General features: G+C 29.8%; 1 protein-coding gene across 3 annotated transcripts in view; it reads left to right on the top strand.

Annotated features, from left to right (window-relative positions):
- The window catches only part of LOC129960022 (proton channel OtopLc-like), a 63852-nt gene extending 47882 nt beyond the window's left edge, over positions 1 to 15970 (top strand). For all 3 annotated transcript variants that reach the window (XM_056073030.1, XM_056073028.1, XM_056073029.1), the window contains exons 3-8: positions 1285 to 1546; positions 3467 to 3575; positions 11353 to 11638; positions 12670 to 12842; positions 13661 to 13820; positions 14752 to 15970. In XM_056073030.1, coding sequence (XP_055929005.1) covers positions 1285 to 1546; positions 3467 to 3575; positions 11353 to 11638; positions 12670 to 12842; positions 13661 to 13820; positions 14752 to 15710 — 1949 coding nt within the window. In that variant the 3' untranslated portion in view covers positions 15711 to 15970. The remainder of the gene's footprint in view (positions 1 to 1284; positions 1547 to 3466; positions 3576 to 11352; positions 11639 to 12669; positions 12843 to 13660; positions 13821 to 14751) is intronic.
- The last annotated feature ends 8329 nt before the right edge of the window (positions 15971 to 24299 follow it).

Genomic DNA, 24299 nt, shown 5'->3' with positions numbered 1-24299 from the left:
ACTTCGAACATTGATTTTTTTTTTTTTTTTTTTTTTTTTTTTTTACAATTACTAAATATTTACCGATATAAAAATGGCATTGAACACTAGAATAGTCATAAAATAAGGTCTTGTATACTGATTAATGAAAAATGAAATTGCTTATCTCAAACTATGAATATGAAAAATTACCTGAAATTTACATAGATGCATAAATAAATTTTGAAAGTACTTCAGAATTATCACTCAAGTTCATCCCATTAGATTTAATCCTAATAGACTTACTTGACGATGGAAATTTTTAGATCTTCCTTTAATTTATAAAATTGGTTCATTATGTTAGAACGCTGCTTTTCTATTTGGGAAAACAATGTAGATAAAAGCGTAATTAACAGTAAAATCCAGGTTCGTTTCTCTTGTTACATTTTCATGACTATTTATGAGAACTCCCTTGCAGTCATTGAAATACCATTGCAAAGATGTAATAAAAAAGTAATGAATGTTTGTTGGATATATATTCAACATGAATACATTTGATGACAATTATGAAGTAAAATTTGTCATCAGGTTGTGTAATGAATGCATGTAAGATTCGCCACAATATTGCTTTAGTTAATAGTACCATTTATTTATTTTTGTCAACAAATTTATTACATCATTAACAAAATTACAGCTTAATAATTAAATTATTGTAGAGAAGATAGTAGATATAACTTATTTATTGTCTACTTAGTTAATTCTCTTGCTTTATATGTAGAATTTCAACAATAGTTCTTTGCAAAATAGTTTACACGCAGTAAACGTTTTTGGTTAATATCTGTTGTTACACTGGAATAATAAGTAAGGATGGAAAATTCGTTTTATCCTTTTCTTCTTTTACTATTTTTACGCATTTTCTTTTATCTATTGACTTATATTTTATCGTTTGCTTGTAAATTCGTATCCATGACATTCTTTTTTTATTTTAAGTATCTCAGATTAAAATCAGCAGTTAATCAGTATCGTATTCAAGTTACTTCATATTTTATATTTCAAGGAAATTTCATAAGAATAAGTATCACTAATTGATAAAAATTATGGAAAAGAAAAAATAAAGAGCTTGTATCTTTAGAACAACGCAGATCTTTCTCAACAAATAACTCGTGAAAAAACTCATTACTTTTAGGAGAGGGCTTTTCAATTTCTAATACTTAAACCCTCAGGAACTTATTTTGTTATTGTTTTTCTTTAATTTTAAGTTCTATAGCAAATATCTTTATTCATTGTTATAACTTACGATTAATGTTTATGATTCTCTTTCAAAAGGCTCTCACAATAATCCCAACGTCCGCCTCAATAATCTTCTCGGCATCCCAGAATCTGGATCTGTTGGAAATGTCAGCCCAAAACCACTCAGACGATCTTTGTCAGCGCGTGGACCTCTAGAGTTTCATCCAGGATCAGCTAGCCCAAGAATGCGGAAAAGGCCTCCGTCTCTAATCATGGGACCCGAATTCTATGGCGATAGCATTTCGGCGATTAATGTACCTGTTGGAAATTCTGAACCACATAGACCTATTTCTGAAGAGTAAGTATTTGGAATAAATTGAAAAAGAAACACTTTACCAAAAATTGTCGTAATTTCTTCAAGGTGTTTTTTTAATTACTATTGTTTACTCGAGAAACAATAGAGTATTCACAATCAGAAATTAATTACTGTTCTATTTCAGGACTATCACCATTCTAGAAGGATGTAACAATTTTGCTTAATAACAAGAAGCAATAAAATAAATTTTAAAACTGCGGCAGATTTCAAGTATATCTAATATTATTGGAGAGAGTACTTTGGGCAAGTTAATATCATCAAATGTTTTTCAATATAGTAAAAATAATACTTTTCTTTCCTATTTTTAAATTTTTGAATAAAGTTACTCTTGATTATATAAAACGATTAAGGAAACCTCAATTAAGATTTAAATATTAGTGCAATGTCCTTCAATTCTACACAAGGCTTTTTCATATGGAATAAAATAACTTTAATTTTTAAAAAAATTCTAATATTTAAAACTCATATTGTAGTTTCTTCTAAAAAGTAATGCACCAATGGCGAATAAATTTAATTGGCTTTAATAATTAACAACATTAAAATAGGAGCAATTAGGGAAGTATCTTGAAAGGAAAAGAAAGAATCAAAACTGGAAATATATCCTAAGAAATATTTCGTAATCACGATGGATATAGATATTCAATGTAACGCAAGGTTTTTATTTCTTTTTAAAGAATTCGCATGGTACAGTAAATAAAATAATCATGATCTCAGAAGATTTAAAATTTTATCAAAGCATTTATGTGCTCTAAAAAATAAAGAGAATAGCTATTCCAAGACAACAATGGTATTCTTGAAATACCCTGCAAATATATGTTTTTCTCCAAATATATTTTTTCCAACTGTCCCAGTATATTTTGATATGGGACTCAAAAAGAGAACAGTTCATTAGTATTGGTAATAATTCTACTTTTATATCAGTCATTATCTGGGGAATCACTGGGGTTGAATTTCATTCTTTATGCAATAAGTGTAATTATTATTATTAATGCCATTTTATGCCCCCATGTCTATAACTCGAAAGGTCATCTTACCAGTTGAATGGGCATTTCATGGAAAAAGATGCAACCAAACTCACCAACCATGATGAGGACCCAAGTCAATTTACCCTATGGCAAGCAAATTCTTGAGCTTTAAAAATGAAAGAAGAGTAATGTTATCATTTTGACATTTTTCAGACATTCTGTATTCTTTTGGCATACAATTTTATTTCTTAAAATTTTTTTTAACAACCTAAATGACTATTTCTGCTGTTTTCACATTACAAATTATGCGCAATAGTCAATAAAGAACAGTAGAACCTGCCGACATTTCCGCTATCTTTTTCATTGTCTCTTAAAATTGTCCTCTAATATCTTGAGGTTGATCTACTGTCAGATATTCGATGCTATTACTATTTTTAGTTTCTGTATTTTAAGGACCGAAATGTCAAATACTGCATCATTTTATACTATTGACTTTCTAGTAATGTCTCCAAATCATTCCGTCTCCTGGAAATGTTTGTTCTGACATCAATTTTTGCAATGAAACATATTTGTAAATATAGAAAATATAGTCAGAATCGATAAATTTAGTTTTGTAAATAGTACATTTCCTGTATGAAATATCTTAGACTGGCCAGAGCTCAACTTCGTATTACACGGGCGGACCACGAGATTCTGACTGAAAGGATTGAATATTTTTATTTAAAATACGCGCAAAAAAAAAAATCGATAATGCACAGACCATCACAGAAAACATTGTTTAATTTCTTTTCATTTAAATAGAATATATTATTAATTTTTATACTTTATTCACTTTTATTTTCATACCTTCTTAAATTAAGGATTAACCGTAGTTTTTATTGTTCGATATATTCTATAACTTCAATTTAAAAACATATTTTATTTATCTTTTTCTCAGGAGAGCTCTATCTATCTTGATGAGTAGTATCTATGCAGTATTTTTAATCATGCTAGGAGTTATCATTTTTATTAACGATCAGCACAGAGACCACCGACTTTATTCAGAGGTAAGAGTAGTTTATAACTATAAAAATTAGAACATTTTTGTTTACTCTTCACAGTTATTGCAAAAGAAAAATGCATTTTCAATGAAAAAAAAAATTAAAAACAATTTAACCTCTTAAATGCCATGCTCAATATGAAGAAAATGCACTACTTCTTCAATTCAGATATATTACTTAATTTTTATATTTTCGATCGATCAGATAATTTATGCCAAAATAAGCACTATGATAAAATTCATAATAGTGATGTAGAAGGCATTCCAGTTGATATCAGTAACTTAAATCTAAAACAGTTTAACTTTAAATGAAGCAAACTTCAATGATATGAAAAGAATAAGCAGGAGAAATTGAATCAAGAGAAGGGCGACAAACTCAAATGGAAGCATGGGCTTAAATAAGCAATGTCTAAACTTATGAGAACAGCAATAAAGAAATCTCTCCAGTTTTTATGAAAATGTAGTTTTATGTTGAAAGCACATTAAAAAAATGAACAAAGGGAAGGATAAAATCAATGCTTTCTTCTTGTTACTTGGCCTCTCTACTATGCTACCATTTTTCTTACTTCAAGGGATATTCTGCTCGTAGAACATAAGCGGCGGCAGCAGGGGGGCAATTGCCCCTCCCCCGTCGGCGAGAGACTGAAAGGTTCGTCGGCAAAAGTGTTCACCAATTCAGGATGGTTGTAGAGAGCTTCACATTATTGAATGTGATTATTTAAAAACAACTTTAAAGTTAATTGTTTGAAAACAGTCGAAATATTTAAGTAACGGTTTAAGCGGTTCTGACTATTTTTGGCAAAATAATCGATAGGGTTGTAGGTAGGGATTGCAATACCGGTATACCGGGATTCCGAATACCGGTATTTTGAGACATTTTACAAATTCGTAATACCGGTATTCACAAGTTTAAATACCGGTTTTTCGGTATTTACTAGAAATTTTTTAAATTCTCTCCACTATATGTTCAGGGATCGCCAACATGGCAAAATATTATACGTTTTTGTTTTTATGTCTCCCTAACGGGCGAAATTAATTAGCTAATTAATGGCTTAATTGCTTAAATCTAAATTACCGAAACATTGATTATCCCTGAAAGAAGATATTGTATCCATAACGACTAATGGATTAACAGTTATGAAAAAAGTTGGAAAATTTATTGGTGCAAATCAGCAAATGTGCTATGCTCATGGAATTCAATAAGGAGTAATAGATGTATTATACCAAAAAAATAAAGAACAGGCGAATCCAATTATTGTGGATATAGAAACTTCGGATTCCGACATTGAAGAGAGTAAGAGTGAGAGTGATATTGACAATGAAGATAATGACAATGTAATTGTGGAAGTTGATATTGCTAATGAGGATGAAATATTAACCCATCAAGAATTGCTTCCTATAATTTATAAAGTTCGAAAAATTGTTAAGATATTTAAACTTTCCCTTACAAAAAATGCCGTATTACAAAAATATATACTAACTGAAAATAAAACAGAATATATGTTAATAATAGATTCTAAGACACGTTGGAACAGTTTACTCCTAATGATGGAACGGTTTTTGAAATTTAGAAATCCAATCCAAAAAGCAATAATCGACTTAAACCTGCAAATTAATTTTTCAGAGAGTGAATTCGACTTAATATCCAGAATTATATCAGCTCTTCTTCCAATAAAACTGACTATAGAGGCATTATGTCTGTCGGAGAGATTTTAATTTATTAACAGCTAATGCAACAATAAATTTCATGTCGCAATCATGAAAGAACAGCACACATCACTATCTGAAGAATTATATATTACATTGAAAAATCGCACAGAAGAAAGGTATACCGAAATAGAAAATGTCTTATGGTATTTACATAATTATAATGATTTTAAAAATGAAAATGAAAAAGAAGAACAGAAAATAATCAATTCAAATCTGATTAAATTTATAGTAAATTTTCTTACAATTTTTTTACCCACAAACCTATCCATATTCAGAAGAATTCGGTTCAGTTATCGAAGATTATGATGTCACTGCTGTCGATAGTGATAAGGAATTGTCTCTTGAACAAAAATTAGAATTAGCGATAAATAAAAAAAATTCAATGAACCAAAATACAATACAGAAATCAGCTATATCCAAAACCATCCGACGAGAAATCGATTTGTTTGAAGATGAGGGATTTAGAGGTAAATACTTGGAAAAAGTATATCGCGCATTGCTAACAATATCACCAACTAGCCTATATGCCGAAAGAGCGCTTTCGACAGCTGGTAATTTTTACACAAAATTACTTTTCAGCTTTAATGACAGTACAATTGATGCATCATGTTTTTTAAGATCACATTTCAAAAATTTGTAATAGTACCACAGACTGAATAGTGATATTTATACTTTTTTTGTGATTTAAATAAATAAGTTGTTTCTTTACTTTTTTGTGATTCTTTATATACTGTTATAATTTATAAGTTCCATATTATTTTTTGTGATATTTACACTCTTATAAAACTGGCAAATAAAACAAAGAAATACCTTGTTTTCTTTCTTTTTCTAAAATTTCTAATACCGGTATTAAAACCGGTATCCCGGTATTAAGATCTAAAAAATACCGAATACCGGTATTGAAATTTTGGTCCGGTATTGCAATCCCTAGTTGTAGGTTAATAAGATGCTGTATTTTTTGGACAATTTTTGATAGACTGACTAAGAACGTATGCAATGGATTTTGAAGACATTAAGTTCGCAGATTATCAGACATCTGATTCAAATGTCGTTCATTCGGCTTAGAATTTGCACTACTTTTGGCAATATAACCGACAAGGTAACCAGTGAATAAGATATTGTTACCATGATAGACTCATTTTGCTGGCAATTTTTGATAGGGCAACTATGAACTCAATGCGGTGAAGGTCGAAGACATTAAGTCTGCAGATTGTCTGACATTTGATTGAAATGTCATTCAGTCAGCTTATAATTTGCACTAGTTTTGGCAATATATCCAATAAAGTGAATAAGATATCGTATTCTGCTAACAATTTTTGGGCGGCCGATTGAATGTGACGAATGTCGAAGAGTTTATCCACAGATTTTCAGACATTTGATTCAAATGCCATCAAGATTTTAATTTGCACTACTTTTGGTAATATAACCGACAAGGCGACATGTGAATAAGATATAGCATTTTTCCAAAAAGTTCAGATCAATCGACTAAGAATTCAATGCGATGGATATCGACGACGTTAAGTCCAAATTCTCAGTCAACTGATTTAAGTGTTATAATGTTCATTCAGCTTATTATTTATACTATAATGATCAGAATAAACAATAAGCTGGCAAATGAAAAATACGTCACATTTTTGCAGACTAATCTTTGCATTTTGGCTAAGATTTTATCGATGGTTATGAAAAAAAATTGTTTTCATCGAGTACTTCAATTACCTACCACTGGAATTATTAGAGAAATTGATGTTTTTATGTTATAAATGAATAGGACGACAGAGTTGTTTCCCATAATTCACCATTCAAATTCAAGTTCTAAAATTGATCGTCATCTTATTCATCTAATTGTTACTTCCTCGGTAATGAATTGGTAAATTTATTTTGTTCATTTCACTATGAGAATTGTCTGACTAAAATTTAGTTAATAGTTAAACTAAATATAATGAAACACTCTTTTCTTTCGACACTCTTGTGCATATGAATGCTAAGAAGAGTTACTTTGCTGTAGCCAAATTAGGTGAATTCATTATAAATCATTACAGTACGTAAATTATATAATTGTAAATTATATTATTTATTTTACAGTATTTATTTAACAGTAAATTTTTAGTAACATTTTTACAGTTTATTTAATTTATAAATTTTACAGTTTATTTAACAATAAAATCTTTTTTTCTTTTGCAATCTAATTTATCAGGCTGCTTACTCTAAAGAAATATTTCCGACTGCAATTGACGACAGAAAATAAATTGTGTGGTATGGTAACTTTTTAGCTACACTAAAAGAGTTTATCCAAGTATGCACTAAATTTGTTAAATAAATTACTACCTGAATTCTTCAGATTCTGCATTCAATATTGTGACTATGTAATCAAGGAACGTATCCTTTTTATTATTTGTATTTCTTTCTTTCAATTACTATTGGCGGTAAAAAACTATATAATTTCAGGTGCGTCTAAATTTGTAATGGACTTTGTTTAAAGATGTCTATAAAAGGATGATTAAAATAGTTATTCATAGAATATTCATATATAACAAACTAATTTCATGACATTCAAATTTACTTAACTTCCTAATTAGATAGCACATCTTATTTGGGACAATTATTATTTTAATTCCTAGAATTATTTAAGGGCATTTGAGGTAATGATGCGTTTTCAAGTGATTTTTGCATTTTAAATTATTTGATACTTAATTTCAGATTTGAAATTAAAAATATAGTAATTCGATGCGAGATTAAAATTCGTCATTGTACACGAAGGGGTTAATAAAAACTAATGATTGCAACTGAGGGGATAAAACTCACTTTTTGAGAGGAACATTAGCTTGCAATAATTCAGAGAGAAAAAAGTTCTTAACCATAAGAACACATGGCTAAAAATGAAGACAGAGGAATTTATATTCAAGATCTAATTGTTTTTTAATAAAATGCATTGTGTTTTTAAACCTAAATATACATTGAAAAATAAATACATGAGGAATCTAATGTTTAAGTAGTTCATTTTTCATATCTTACATAAAATAGTAAGTTTGTACATATATTTACTAAATATTTTAACCAGCCTTCTTAAGAAGCAACGTCTTTGCATCTTTTCCGCATTCTATATTGTTCAAATCAGAGCTATAATAAATTTTTATTACGCACAAGCGCTTATTCTCCTCAGATTCGAAATGCATCTGAATTCCTGCTCGTTGTTGCAATTCTACGCTGAAAAATCAATTTTTGGCGGAAACATAGAATTTTTTTTATTTATTATTCTGCATTTCTAAAAAAAAATCTTTTTATAAAATTTTTTGTTTCAACATTTATTTTATATAGCTTCTGATATAAAATAATAAGAGCATGCTTTTGTTCATTTTACATGACACGTCATTTTGGCGCAATTTGTGTTTCTATCTATAAACTGCAATCTAGAATGCAATATAACCATATTTTTTTTCTAAAATTAGATCTCAGAGAAATTCAACCTCAAGAGTCTCATGAAGAATAGAACTTATATATAAACAATCTTTTGATGGGTAGTAAAAGAAACTGAACAATTTTTTACAAATATCTTTGAAAAATTTTAACAATGAAAGAAAGGATCAGCATCTGAATAAAAAAGAGGCTAAATAATACTTAATTTTCTTTAATTAAATGTAAAAATAATTTTAATTAGTTATTTTGAAGCTGAATTAAAGAAATTATACTTGCCATCGTCGCCAAATCTCTGCCTCCGTCTCTGTCGCAGAGGTCATTTTCAAAACTGGTACAAGATAAATATCAATAACCATTGATTCGAAAATTATCAATAATCGTTGCCCCAACATGTATTTCCAAATATAGAAATAATTTCTCATGTCAATTTTCTTGTGTTCTCATACATGCCTGGCAAATATTTGTAAATTACACGCAACCCAATTTAAATTAATCTTACTTTGAAATCTGAACATCTTTAGATTTGCTATTATCTCCATTTGCATTTTATAAGGTACCGCTTCTATATATAAGAAAATCGGAGGAAAAAAAGCATCCAAGTATTTGAAATCTTCGTACCTGGTTATTAAATTTAGATCTAAGATTTAAACATTTTTTGGCGCATTTTCGGTACAATGCAGTTTTTCCTAAATTTGATTTATTCTTGTTGGAAAGTGTTAAATCTTCATTTTTTTCATTTGATTTCCTCAAAGAATTAGCTTACGTCTCAATCTTTTAACTTGGTCACCCATCTTCGTGATGATTTGATCTTTTTCTTTCAGTTTTAAATTATAATGGATAAATGTTTTATATCAATCAAATCTCGCAACTATACTGGGTCAGAAAACATATTAGTGTATTTTGGTTATTAAAGTTACATATTCCTTCTTTCAATTCCCAGAAGTGTTTGAGAATCTTCGAGCAGGAAAACCAATCGGTTTCTAATTCATTTAAAAATTGGCTGATTTATGCTATGTGATCTTATGATATTGATAATTGTTCTATAGTTTTCAAGACATTTTCCGTTTTTATTATTTTCGAGCATAATTCTTCTTGATATACAATACAATACGTATGGTGAATCATGGATACTTCAAAAAGTTGGTTGACTTAATTTTTCTTCGCAGTAATTCTACAAAATCTTGGTTTTTCCGGTCATTGAAAGATTCATTTATTTCTACAGAAATCTTGAGAGGTAGATTATATTTTTTTACATAAGTTTATAAACGCAATTAAATACATTTTGTCCTTTGAGACAAAGAGAAAGTTTGAAAAACATTCAGATTTTTAGAACAAACAACTTTTACGGCTTTAATTAGACATTCCTTGATGAAATCCTCTTCGACAAAGGTTTTGAATATTTATTTATCAATTATGATCATACGTACCTTGTATGCATCACCGCTTCATTCTCTTGTGATACTTAAATAAACATTAACTGTTGTTTTCTATTCCCATCTTGAACTCTTTCAGTTTCTCTATTCTCATTAATTCTTTGCAATTAACATATTTTCATTTACGTTATTCAAAACGGTTCTGTTATATTATAAAGCTTTGGTACATTATTACATATCAAACAATTAATTAATTTTGGTAACACCAAATATACTCCAATTTTCACTTTTCTTTGAAATATCTATGTCCAACAGCAATTTTTTTTGTTTAGTTTTACTACCAGCTGGCTTCTAGAAAGACATTTCGAATACAAAGACCTAAAAGGAAAAACGTACAGCTCGTTTGCAATTTTGAGTTCATAGTGAAAATAGGTAGGTGATATTGCAACTATTTTGAAAATGCTACGAAGTTACGTATTTTGGTAGTTTTCTGAAGCTAGTGCGAAGAGATCCTTGAAACAAGTGGGAATTAATGATGGAGTAAAAATTGAGCTACGAAATTTTTATTAAAAATCATGTTATATTGTTTGCAGCGCCGCAAAATTATCCTATCTTAACAAGAAATATTTTTCTATATCTCTACGAAATTCTGAATGCCGGCCAACATCCCAGCAATGCTATTAGGAATATTATGCTCATAGGATACTCAGTGCAGGAAGAGAGTCTGACACCTTTAATCTATAGTAATTTAAGTAGAAGATTATGCAAACTCCCAACACCCTTTCAAGATAATTTCAACCTTCAGAAATCTTCTCGTGGAAGTTGACAGAAATGTGTTACTGAAAGGAACAGCCATTAATTTTTCAAAAAAAAAAAATCGCAAAGCTCTACATCTTTTGTTTTTCAGACAAGAGATTCATAAGTGATTTTTATTTATTTCCTTGACTGGGACAGGAATAAAGAAAATAATTACCTCAACTCATTTTTCTCTTCCCATTTTTCTTTGGAATACTTTTAAAGAAAAAAAAATAATTCATTAGTATCAATAGCATTTCAAACTTTCAACGCATTTCTAAATATAAATCATGCATTTAATTCTTTTATTTATCGTGTATTCTCCTTGCGTACAGAAAATGAATAATTTAGATATTTTCTTCTATCTAATGATTGAATTTTTGCAATCCAAATTTTATAGCAGTTTAATAAATAAAAATCGTTCATTTTATATAACTTGCTAAACTTCAATAATATGGCTACGAAATTATCTAAAAATGTTTTTAATTATAGATATTCAGCAGCATCATATTCGCCATAGGAATATTATGGTTGGTCGTATTTCACGTGGATTTGTGCTTATACAAAACTGAAGTTCTCAAGCAGCTGAAAGAGCGAGAAGATGCGATGCAAGAAGCAAACGACAGATTCAGTACAGCTACAGAATTCATCATCAACTCGGGGTTCGACTTTTCAACAACACAAAACAAAAATAATGACAAAGATTATAAACCTCCACCATATCGATTTTTAATGGGAAGACACAGTGGCAGTTTCTATCTCAAAATAGGATCAGCAGGTAAGACCATATATTACATCAAAATTTTTTTACTACTCGATAATGCACTTGTAGCAATCAATTTCAGAAGTAAGCCAAAGCGATCGTTAGAGACTTGGAGGTCTTGAGCACTAAAAAGTACAGAAAAGAAATTTTTCTTCATCAAGTCAATAAAGTAGCTGAATTTCATTTATGGAAGCCATTAAAGACAGGTCTCAACCAATAACGCATACTCAACCTAATAACAGTTAATTCACTATAATTAAGGAAAACGTATTAATACTATAGTGTAAAAAACAGAATTCCATCTAGTTTTTTCAGAGCCTCTACAATATAATTGCATGTACATTTATACGCTACTTATTTTTTTTATCGCAATAAAAAATTTATTAGTATTTCGAATATCTAAATGAAAAGCTCTGCACAATAAATTTAAAATCCTTAGCTTATTTACTTTTAATTTGTTGAGATTAAATTTAAATTAAATTTTTAAACTCTACATTAATTTAAAGAAAATCGGACTTTCTTTTGTATAATAACATCATGTTTTCGATGTTCCTTCTTAAGTGTTGAACGTATTTGCTTGTGCATCGCTTTCGATCGTAATTCTTCAAAATAACAAACAAAATTAATTTAAAAGAGCATCAAATTGCTGAGTGTATGGGTTACATTAGTCCAGAAAAAATGGTCCATTTTTTTCCAGCGAATATTTTTAACAGTCATATGGTTAAAAAAATAAATCAACATTAACTGCATCCTATTTGTGTCACGGTTATTTCATCAATAATAAGAAATTATATTCGTAACTACTCCTTGTAGAATTCTTTAAAGCCATGAAAAATACTAAATTAATCACCTACTGGATTTGAATTTTTAAAAATCCGCCTTAGATGCATGAAAAATTATTTACTTACAAATTATTACAGAAATATGAGTAAAAATAACTATTTTTAAATTCTAGATTAACTTTCTCATATAGCAATTAACTAAAAAATAAAAAAAGCACCAGGATTATGATATTATTTATTAACAGACTTTTTTCTTTTTGAAAGGCTTCTGCTTCGGATATTTAATTTACCAAGGACTCCAACTAGGACAACATATTCTCACGTACGTAAATGAAGAAGATCAAACCAATTGTTCAAACACATCGTCTGTGATATTGCATGTTCTGTCACCAATTTATGCTTTCTATCAGCTATTTATCACCTTCAAGTATTCGAATGTAAGTTCCCTTTATACACCAAATAAGAAAACCGAAATTGTTAACATATTATTGTAATTTTGTACTTTTATTGCTAAATAGAATGTTTGATGTACATTACTTACAACTTCATAATCATTTACATTTCTAATCAATAGCCGTTCATGTTACGACACTGTAGGATCAATCTAAAAGATAGGAAATAGTCATAAATCTGAATAATCTTATTTAGAAAGCTGGTAGATCAAATATAACTGTAAGAGATACCTGAGCTGACGATTAAATGGCACTTCATAGGGTAGTTGACTTCTCTCGTGAAGACCCTAGAAAAACTATCTAGGGAAGATCCTCCCATCCATCTTTTCTGACATTAGTCGGATTTTTTTACCCTCATGATATTAGTAATACGTGGTTCGAGAACAAGCCGTTTTGGACTTCTGATGAAACGCCACGGTTTGAACAAATACACACCTAAAAAATGCAATTAAAATTTATAAAATTAAATAATTGTTAATAATTCACTAGTTCCACTGCATTCTTTTTAAATATTTTCATCATGATTTTAAATGGTAAAAATTATTCTGAAATGTGTTAGTGATACTATTAATTCTAAAAGCACATATAAATAAATATTTTAACTCTCGTTAATCTTCTTTAAAAACTGCTACAGAAAGAAACTTGCAAATATAAATATTTTTAATGGAAAATAAAGTAGGGCGTTAATAAACAAAAATAATTAACCCATGAAAACGAATGCAGTAATTTTTATATAATATTGCTATTACAATTTAGAGATATTATATCAGAAATCTCTTAATTTTAATCAATACTTTATACAGATAGTCATCAACAGACACATTGTTTTGGCAAGATTTGGATTAATGCACCTTATCGCTGCTTGCATGTGTAATTGGTTTGGTACAATTGTTGAAGAAGCTGTTGAAGATTACAGTCATAGAAGAACATTAAATTCCAGTGAGGTTCCTACTTCAGAATTTAGTAAGTTATATGATTTTATTCATTATTTTTATGAAAATTTAAAACTGATTATATGACTGACAGATTCGAGACTTTTTATAATATAATTTTAAAAAGTTTATTTTGACACTTACTTTGGTTGTAATAAAAATAGATTTTAATTAGAGTTCAATTTTGAAAAAGTGAGTCAGCATGACCACTTCAACATTCTTTCAGAGTCTAAAAGAATCCATTCCCCAAATGAAACATCCAATCAAGAAAGAAAAACGGATCAGCACTGTTGTCAACCACAAATGTTCCCATTTTTTTTTTTTTTTAACAAGTCTCCACTCTTCAATGAAGAATTTACTTCAATACCAGTTTTATTTGAATATCAATGAAAATAAATCATGTACGAAAAGATGCTACTGCAGTTTAAGTTATAAAGGTTCACGTTTCAAGAAAACTGCAGAAATGCTACCTACCAATCAAATATACTGCAACCACAAATATTTTATTATAAATAATAACCAAATGATAGTTACTGACTATTAAATAATGAATAAAAAAATCATTTTTCATCAACAGTATTTTGCTATTTAATTAAGTTAAAAGCATTTTTTTTTTTTGCATTATGTTTTTTACAGAAAACGTAGTTTTAGTTATAATACATTTCAATTTAATGTGACTTGTTTCACGCTTGTAAAGATGGAATTTGTAATTGAACTTTCACTTACTTCCTAATACATTAGAATCGAAAATTTTATAAATGTTTGGTTTCTGGATGATGATAGTACACTATTTCAATATTATTAATTAAATTATGTATTAGTGGCGCTGTATACGGTATTAAATTTGAGAAACAACTGATCTCAGTATTAAAAGGTAAATAAATAAAACTTTTTAAAATTCTTCTTTTCAGTACAATAAAAATGTATTTTTAAAATTTGTTTCTATAAAATTTATTTCCTAGATATTGCCAGCTTCAACATACTTGTTACAAAGCGAGAAAACTGGAATGATCCTTATCATTGCACTGCAGAATCAGTTCTGTCAACACGTTCCTTAAGTGCTATACCTTATCTTTATCCATTTGCCATAGAATTCAACCTCCTCCTAGCTGGTGTATGGTTCATTGTATGGCAAAACATCGGAACAGAGCATAGCCACTCGAATCCCCATCATTTGCGGCACACAATATCTCAAGATGAACTTGGTAGTGATGAAATCACTTACCAGAGCAATCTTGTCATTAACGCTGACTGTCACTCTGCCAACAAGGGCTTATTCACTGGACTTTTTCTATTACTTACTACTATAGTAACTGTAATAGTTTTCTTCGTAGCCATGTCAACAAAAGGTTATGAACCTCAAGCAGTAATCATTCATACAGTTCAAGAAGGAGGACTAACAATGATTGGCATGCTCGCGGTCATTGTTGCCTTTTATCAAATACGGAAACTTGATTTAAGCGAACATCCTATAACTTTTTTGGACGATGTATTGTTATTCGTTCCCTTGCCATTTTATTTCATCCATGGAATTATGTCTGTCATGGCTGAATATAGTAATGAAAATTATAGTCGACTAGCTCTACATATTTTGGTAACTATTCAGGTAATCGTTCAAACTCCATTCATTATTGATGGCTTGAGAAGATGCAGCAATTCACAAAGTCTCCGTTATAAGAAACCTGGAAGAGAAATTATCACATTTCTAATTATTTTGAATCTGACACTGTGGATTGTAAATACTTTTGAATTAAAAAGTGTTGAGCATTATCACGGACAAGAAGAATATTTTGGAGATTTAATATGGATGTTCATTGGTCATACAACATTACCCCTCATGCTTTTTTACCGCTTCCATTCATCGGTTTGCCTAGCAGATATGTGGAAATCAGCTTATGAGAAAGAAACCTCACAGGGATAATAAACTTTTATGAACACAGGCACTAAAATACTTAAGAGAAACGAAAAATTACCAGGAGCCACAATGATGTGATTTTATTAATTTCTTAAATCCTTTTAATTTTGTTTCTCAAATAGCCAATGTGAACTCTCTGCTCTGTAGATAGTTTTTATAGTCTTCATTCCACACTAAATATATATTCATACTTAACAAGGTGTTCTGCTTTACATTTAAATTGTATTTTTATATGTGATTAGCGAATATTAAAATAAATATGTAATTTAAAAGTCATCTTATTCTTTATTTCAGTAATTTATTTAGAAATGATTATCACACGATATCTTATTTGTAAAGTAAGCATTTTACAATGATTTTTTTTTATTGTTTTCAATATAGATCGAAGAAGTCCTAGTAAATTAAAAAAAATGTTCTTAAAAATCTGAAATAGATGATAATATTAGATAATGAGTTCAATGTGCTTATGAAGAACTTGTATTAAATTACTTAGAACACATTTAGAATAAAGTGAAGTGGGTATCGATTTTATAACATCACTAACAGATTCCGATTTTATATGTACCAGTTAGTTATAATTTTCCTCTTATATACTATTGTAATGCGTCAATGGTTTTTTGGTTTTTAAACTGGTATTTGGCACTTTTTCAAACATATCGCATTTTTATGAGTAAAAATTAATTTATTATTATGTAATCACAAATATTCCTAAAGTAAGTAAGCACCCTCCCCCCCCCATATTTCTAAAATTCAGAAATAAAAATTTTTAGTACATAGGGCATTTTTTTATGATTATTTCCAAAATCGTTATGAAAAACTTCCTTGATATACGAACTTCTTGTGGCTTATCCGTTCAACCAACCGACAGGAAATTTCACATGTTATTATTTGAAGGTACACGCTCGAGATTGTGAAGATTTAAAACAATAGAACTCTCACGGTTACAGTCACAGTGAAAATTTACAAAATATGCATCTACTTTCTTCACCCCTTTCCTTTGTGAGAAAGTGTAAACAACTCTCAACAAATGCATCAGCAACTTTGGTATATAAATTTCGAAATTGTTATGTTAAAGTGCCCCAAAATGCGTTACTATCAGACATTACCTATAAATTTCAGATTTATGAATGGAATTAATATCAATTTTACTTTAATTAAATAGATTAAGACTTTTTAATTGTCTCAGTCCTTCAAAATCAATGACACAATATTAATTTTCTTTATTAAATCACAACACCACAAAATTGCCCAGAACACAAAACAAATGTATTAAACTTGAATAAATTTCAATATGTAATCGGTATAAATAGTTTTCAAATGAAAAAGAAAATCAATATGCGTGTAAAGTAATACTCACATGATTTCTGTTTTCACCCCTTAATGCTTGGCGTCTTCATTAGAGGGCAGTTACATTTTCAATTCCATAGCTAAACTATCATATTATATAGCTTCAATTTTGCCTTGACAAGACGATATATAATCTTAAACAGATTTCAACTGAAATATACTTCCTTTAACCACATTTTGAAGACAGATGTCACTTCCTATTTTTATCCTTTAATTTACTTTTGAGGCAATGCAATGAAATTAACAGTAATACTTGTTAACTTGTTATTATTTTATTATATTTTTAAAATCTTTTCGATGTATCTACAAAAAAAATTTTATTAAACTTTCGACAAATTAAAAAATATATATATTTTACTTCACAATTTTCTTAATTTTGGTGCTTTAATCATAATTTAAAAAGAAGCTTATGTTTTAAATTAATTTCGATGTTAATGGGTTTAAGCCAAGAGTTAATGGGTTAAGCCAAGTTATGTTACAGGCAATATGAAAAAAAAAAGTTTCATAATTCGTATAATTCTAACTTTCAGTAGTCCATCCAATAACGCCTTTAGTTGTTATTGCTGACACACAGTTATGACCAAATAATCAATCCACTTATGCTGTGTTATGCCACTTTTACATAATATATCATTCAAAATAAATCCAAAAATCCGAGTGTTCCACTAAATAATGATATGATAGAAACAGTGTTACACTAATTGATTGGTCTTTTTATTGCCTGTAAAAAGTTTCAAATTACCTATCTTGAATCTGAATTGTAAGACCAACATTTACCTTTAGATAAGCAGTAAAACCAGACCTTTACATTTTAATAAGATAATTTTTAATAAGATTTTCCAGATAATTCATATTTTCTTAAACATTTATAAATAAAGCATATAGGTAAATGATTAAATAAAAATGGTTCGTTTCATTCACTTTAAAAGCTAACTTTTCTAACACTAGAAACGCTTCTTTTAATAGCTATATTAAATATATATAATCATATTTCCTAACGCTTCTTTTAATAGCTAAATTAATATGATAAAAATAGGTTATCTTCCCATGATCTAAAGACAAACAATGCTAAGCAAAAATTTTAAAAAATTCAAATAATTCTTTTAATAAAGAAAGGAAATATTTCAATTTACTTAAAATTTTGTAGCCTAGTTTGGAGCTGTAAAAACATATGACGTGCTTGATTTGTTTCAAACAGATTATTAATCTATTAATTCTTTCTCCCATAATCAAAATTAGAAAAAAAAGACACATAAAAAACGGAACAATATTAGTATTTAATGAAAGAATATGAATAACTGCTTTATAAGACTTATTCGTTACATTATTCCACCAAAAAAAGTATAAAGAAAGAAATCTGTTCCCCACATAATTCTATAACAAACATTTTTGCTTCAATTTAAGATTCAACAATATCTATAAAGCTGATTTCAGTTAATCAGAAAGAAACGATGAATGAATTAAAACATTTTTTTCCAAAGCAACATTTTTTTAAAGAAATATTTTATTAAATGAATTATTTCCCTTGTACTGAAATCTGATATAACTGAAAAAACATCAATCTTTTACATATTCATGAACTAATTGAATAGAATAAAAGACTGATGAGGAATAGAATTTAAAATAAACATTACCTTTGTAATAAGAAAACACCAAATCTCTGGTTTATTGATACATTGATTTCTGATACTCATGAAACAAACAATTTACACTTCACAACAGATAGTTAACATTTAGGAAATAGAAATATTTTATGAGTCACCAGATTAATATTCTTACATAGATTATTGAAGCAAGACCATAACAACCACATTCATCTACCTATTCTTTTCAGAAATAAATTAGGTTTACACAGGATTTAAACTGCTTCATGAAATAAAGAAGATTATAGAAATATCTTTTGATTCAGGGAACACAAAATATTGATGAAATATTTAATTGTTTACATACATTGATAACAATTAATTGTATGTTTTAGAAACAGCTAAATACACATATTTATAGATATTAATTATGCAAAATTGGAGAAACATCTGTTACTCCAACTTATACAACACAGATACAAATTTATAACATGAAAAAACATTAGTGACAATATAAAGCAGAAGAATGTATTTGTAGAGCAAATATAGCACTTCATATTTTAAGGATATATGCATTTGTTAAAGCAAAAAAAAAATTACTTGAACTTCCTGAAGTTCTTTATAGTTATTCAAATGAAAAACACGCACTACATTACATTAAATAAAATGTGTATGAGAGGAAAGATTATTAGAATAAATATAAATGCAGTCAATAATAGCTTTATAACTTTAAACTCTAAAATTGAAATCTTATCACCTGAATTCCTATCTTGTTCTTCCTGTCTTAGGAAACTTTTCACTCACAATTTCACTCAGAAAAAATAAAGAAAATGAGCAAATGCTTGTGCTAACAAGCAATGCATACAGTTAGCTAATAGATATATAAAATTGATTTCTATATGAGAAAATTTTAGCATTTCTCCACAAAGAAGATTAATACTGCCAAATATCCACTTTTTAAAATTCTATTTAAAAAATACAAACCTTTCCAGGGGTAAATTCAATGAAAATATAGAAAACATTCATCTGTAAACCACCAATGTTGTTCCATTCTAATATGACTTTATCAAACTTTATTTACTACAAACAAGTGACTTTACATTATTGACTCTCTATACAATATATATTATATTTCTTTGGTATAACATTTTTATTTATATATATAATATTTAGTTTTTCGTGTATGGCAACATTGTATATTATTTTCAGTTTGGAATTCTAGTATTTTAAATAAAACGGCAGCTTTACTTCATGTATTTTGAGATCGTCGTATCTTGTGCAGATTAATATTATCGAACTTTATTTTCTGATATACAAGTAAAATATTAATTCGTGAGCACAATACATCTGGCTTCCGCGACAGGACATTTTAAATACGAATAATCTAAAATTAAAAGAGATGAACGAACTGTTCTTAGATCTGCATTTACAAGACAGAGTAATCTGTTGGAAGCTTTGTTAGATGAAAAAGGATATGGCGATGCAGCGGTAAATGCTAAATTTCTAATTATTCACTCTAAAATTGAGAAATTAAGAGAATTAGATAAAAGCATTTTCTATGTTATGTTGAAAGATAATAATGAGGCAGATTTAGAAAAAGAAATTTCAGTACGCGATGAATATAAAGAGAGATTTTTAAAATTAAAATTGTCGAATTAAAAGAGTAATCGCGATAAAGCTGATAAATTGCTGAATGTTGTTAATGAAAACCCGAAGATACAAACTACCTAAAATTCAACTAAAAAAGTATAACGGTGAGTTAATGGAATGGCTTGGGTTCTGGAGTGAATTTTCAAAAATACACTGCGTAAAAAAAGTAGAAGGACACTTGATTTTGTAACAATAACCGAAAAATATTTTATATTTACTAAAATTTTTTATTAGAAACATTTAACAAATATTTCAAAAATACAATTTTAACATCAGAATTATGATGTTCAAACATAAAATATTAATGGCAGCAAAAATAGTTTCTCTTTTTTGAAACTTTGTAAAAAAAGTAGAATTACAGCATTATAATGAATGAAAAAATAGTGACTTTAATAAGGAATGATCTTCCCATTGGCCTTTATAACTTGAAATATTCTGTTTGGAAGTGAATTGTATAGAGTTTGAATTTCAGTTTGACAAAAATTGTCCCACGAGTCATTCAATGCTTCTCGAAGCTGAGTTTGCTAATCAAATTGCCTTCCATCAGCATAAACTCGACGAACTAGCATTGCCCAGATGTTTTCCACTATATTACGGTCAGGACTTTTGGCTGGCCATGGTAAAACATCCACATTATTTGTTAGGAACCAATTGTTGACTCCAGTCGCGGAGTGAATGGAAGCTCCGTCTTGCTGAAACTTCCACTCTTCACCCCCCATGTCAGAGGCATAAGGAAGAAGCTCGGAATTCAGCACTTGAATGTAGTCTGTATGTTTTTGCCTACCATTTAAGAAAACCAGACTTGTCCTTCCTCCGTATCCAACAGCGAACCAAACCATTAAACTCCCTCCTCCCATTTGTCGTGTTGAATAATATTCGCCTTCAGTCCCCAGACAATGCCAGTAGTGCTGATATCCGTCTGAACCGTCTAAGTTAAATTTCTTTTCATCGGAAAATATCACAGAAGTCCATGCTGTAGTCCAGGACATGTGCTCCTTAGCCCACGCTAAACGGTTATCAATGTGAGCTTGTTTCCACTAAGGATGATGTTTCCGTTTTTTGAAAATGAATTTTTTAGATCTTTTAATATAGTTGTAAATTGTTTGTTTCGTCACATGATTAAGTCCTGCTTGATTTCTTGCCTTTGAAACACTTCCTTTGTTCTTCTTCAGCACACGAGCAAGTTTTCTTTCATCACGTGGAGTCAACTTCTTCGGTCCACCAGTCTTCTTTCTATTTCCATTTTTATAAGGATTTCTGATAAAGTTTGAAACTGTATTGGGGCTCACCTGCAACAATCGAGCAATGTCTCTGACACCTTTACCATCATTTTGATATGCGGAAATTTGCCCTTTTTACAAATCGTTCAAAGGCATTTCTGAGAACGTAGAAACAGCGTAACTTTTAAACAAATTAGATTTTTTTTGACAGAAAAGGATAAACAAAGTACAAAATCACTATTTAAATAAAGAACAACTTACTAAATTAAATATATTAGCAAGTGTCCTACTTTTTTTACGCATCGGAAATTATATATACTAATTTTCTTAATATTAGTGGTAGATGTTTAATTTTTGCCTAAAATGAAAACTAGGGTCATTAAACTAAATCTGCATAAATATCTGGTAGTTCGGAGAAACAAGAGATATTAATTGGCAAAAAGACACTGTCTTTCTACTTTTTTTAGGCAGTGTACATGAAGATACAAGTTTGCACCAGAGGATCAATTTCAGTATCTGATATAATCGACTCAAGATGGTTCGAAAGCAAGTAAAGTAGTCCAAAGTTCCCAACGACAGCTCAAAATTATCCTAAAGTGGTTGAGAGCTTGAAAGAACGTTTCGGGTAGGAGGATATATTGGTAGAGGTGTATATAAAAGAACTTTTGAAATTAGTTTTACAAAATATAGCAAAGCATTTACATGATGCATATGACAAATTAAGAGTCTGCTATGCGAGCGTTTGAATCATTAGGTTTAACAGAGGAAAAATGTGCTCCATTATTGTACCCACTGGTGGAAAGTAGTTTATCTGGTGATATTTTGCGAACTTACAGAAGAAGTGTTGATGCAGATCCTACTCCTACTGGTCGCTTAGAAAAGCTTATGAAATTCATCGAAACTGAAGTCGACGCCGAACAGAGGATTTTCATGGCAATGGATGGATTTGGGCTTGCCAGAAAGAACTTCAGAACTCGAACCAACAGATTATAAAAACATGAAGAGATGGCGAATGCTTAGGAACTTTTGGTTCACAATGAAGCAAGGTTAGTCTGCATTTTTTGTTCAAAAGCCCACCCTAGTTCTGACTGTTTCATTGCTCAAAAAATGTCATATGATGATAAAAAAAAGGACATTGAGAGCTAAACTGACTTGTTTTCCATATCTAAAGGTTGGCCATAATGCGAAACGGTGTCGAATTAAACTGAAATGTGTAATATGTAGAAAGCACCCTGTCCCACTTATGTGTCCGGTGCTATCTGAAAAAAAGGAGAAACTAAAGAAACTGGTTTTAATGAGATAAAGCCGGAGCAAAATCTTTCCTCGTCGGCTTGTTTTGCTAGGGGTCCCATTGTTTTCTTACAAACTTTGAAGATAATTGATGGGGGACCACTATGGAGGAAGCCTGTTCGAGCTTTCGTTGATACAGGAGGCAAAGATCATATGTTCGTAAGGAAACTGCCTCGGAATTAGGTTGTACACCGTTAAAGCAAGAAGTTATAATTCATTCCCTCAAAGAAATCATTCCTGTTTTAAGAATGAATTAGGAAATCTTGATAGTGGTTACATTAAAAATGTTGACATTTTGGACCAGCCCATAAGTTGCGGAAATATCAGTTCCGTAAAAAGAGGTCCCTGAATGGAAGAAGCTAGATGTCTGAATGTTCAAATCACTGATACTGAGGATCTGCCAGGACCTATTCAGGTATTTATCGGAACTGATTTTGCAGACAAACTATTCACTGGAAGACAAATAAATTTGTTTTGTGGACTTCTTGCGATTGAAACACGTTTAGGTTGGACATTGATGAGTGAAGTTCCTTTTAATGGCGAAGCTGAGAATTTGGCTGTGACTGTAACTTTATTATTTATCCAAGAAGCTTCTATAATGGATCTATGGAATCTTGATGTCATTGGAATAACAGATTCTGCTAAAATAAAATCTAAGAACGAAGAAGATTGAACGAAGAAGATTTTCAAACGAAATTGAACTTTTTAAACTCTGCTGCAGTAACCGAAGAGGGTCGTTATGAAGTTGTGCTTCCATGGAAAGAACAGCATTTTCCTTTATCCTCTTATAAAGAATTAGCTCTGAAAAGATTAGAAAAGATAACAAAGAAGCTTCACTCCGAAAACCTTTCTGATTGCGCATTGACGGAATGGCCAAAATCGGGATTTATTGAAGAAATTCCACCTGCAAATAACAAATCGGCACTCCGTTATCTCCCACACATACCGGTGATAAAACATTACGGAACCACAAGGATTAGATCAGTCTTTGATACCTCAGAAAGGGAGAAATGCACTCCATTAAACCAACGTTTAATAGGCGGACCAAACCTCATTGAACTAATCCCATCTCTAATTCTGAGGTTTCGAGAAAAAAAAATAGAGAGTGTCGGCAGACATAGAAAAAGTATTTTTTCAGATTAGCGAATGAGAAAAAGACAGAAATTATCCGCGATTTTTAGGGTGGTCTGACGATTAAGAATTAAAAATTTTCCATCATAAAAGAGTTGTTTTCGGTGTGAAGAGTTGTCCGTACTTGCTTGGCGCTGTCATAGAATTCCATTTAAACAGATATTGTGAAGATTCCATGTATGATATATAATTGATAAAAAAGAAAAGAAAAAAAACTTAAGGATAGTTTCTACGCGGACAATGTAGTTACGAGTGTCGAAACAAAAGAGGAACTATTCGTATTTAAAGAAGAGGCTCGGGATATTATGGAAGAAGGAAAGTTTAATTTAAGAGACTGGCAAAGTACTGGAGAAAAGGGCATTTCCTCAATATTG

Source organism: Argiope bruennichi, chromosome X2 (genome assembly GCF_947563725.1).
Source record: "Argiope bruennichi chromosome X2, qqArgBrue1.1, whole genome shotgun sequence".
In the NCBI taxonomy this organism is placed as follows: domain Eukaryota; kingdom Metazoa; phylum Arthropoda; class Arachnida; order Araneae; family Araneidae; genus Argiope; species Argiope bruennichi.
Note: the sequence above shows the minus strand (reverse complement) of the source record. Positions and strands in the feature narration are given on the sequence as shown.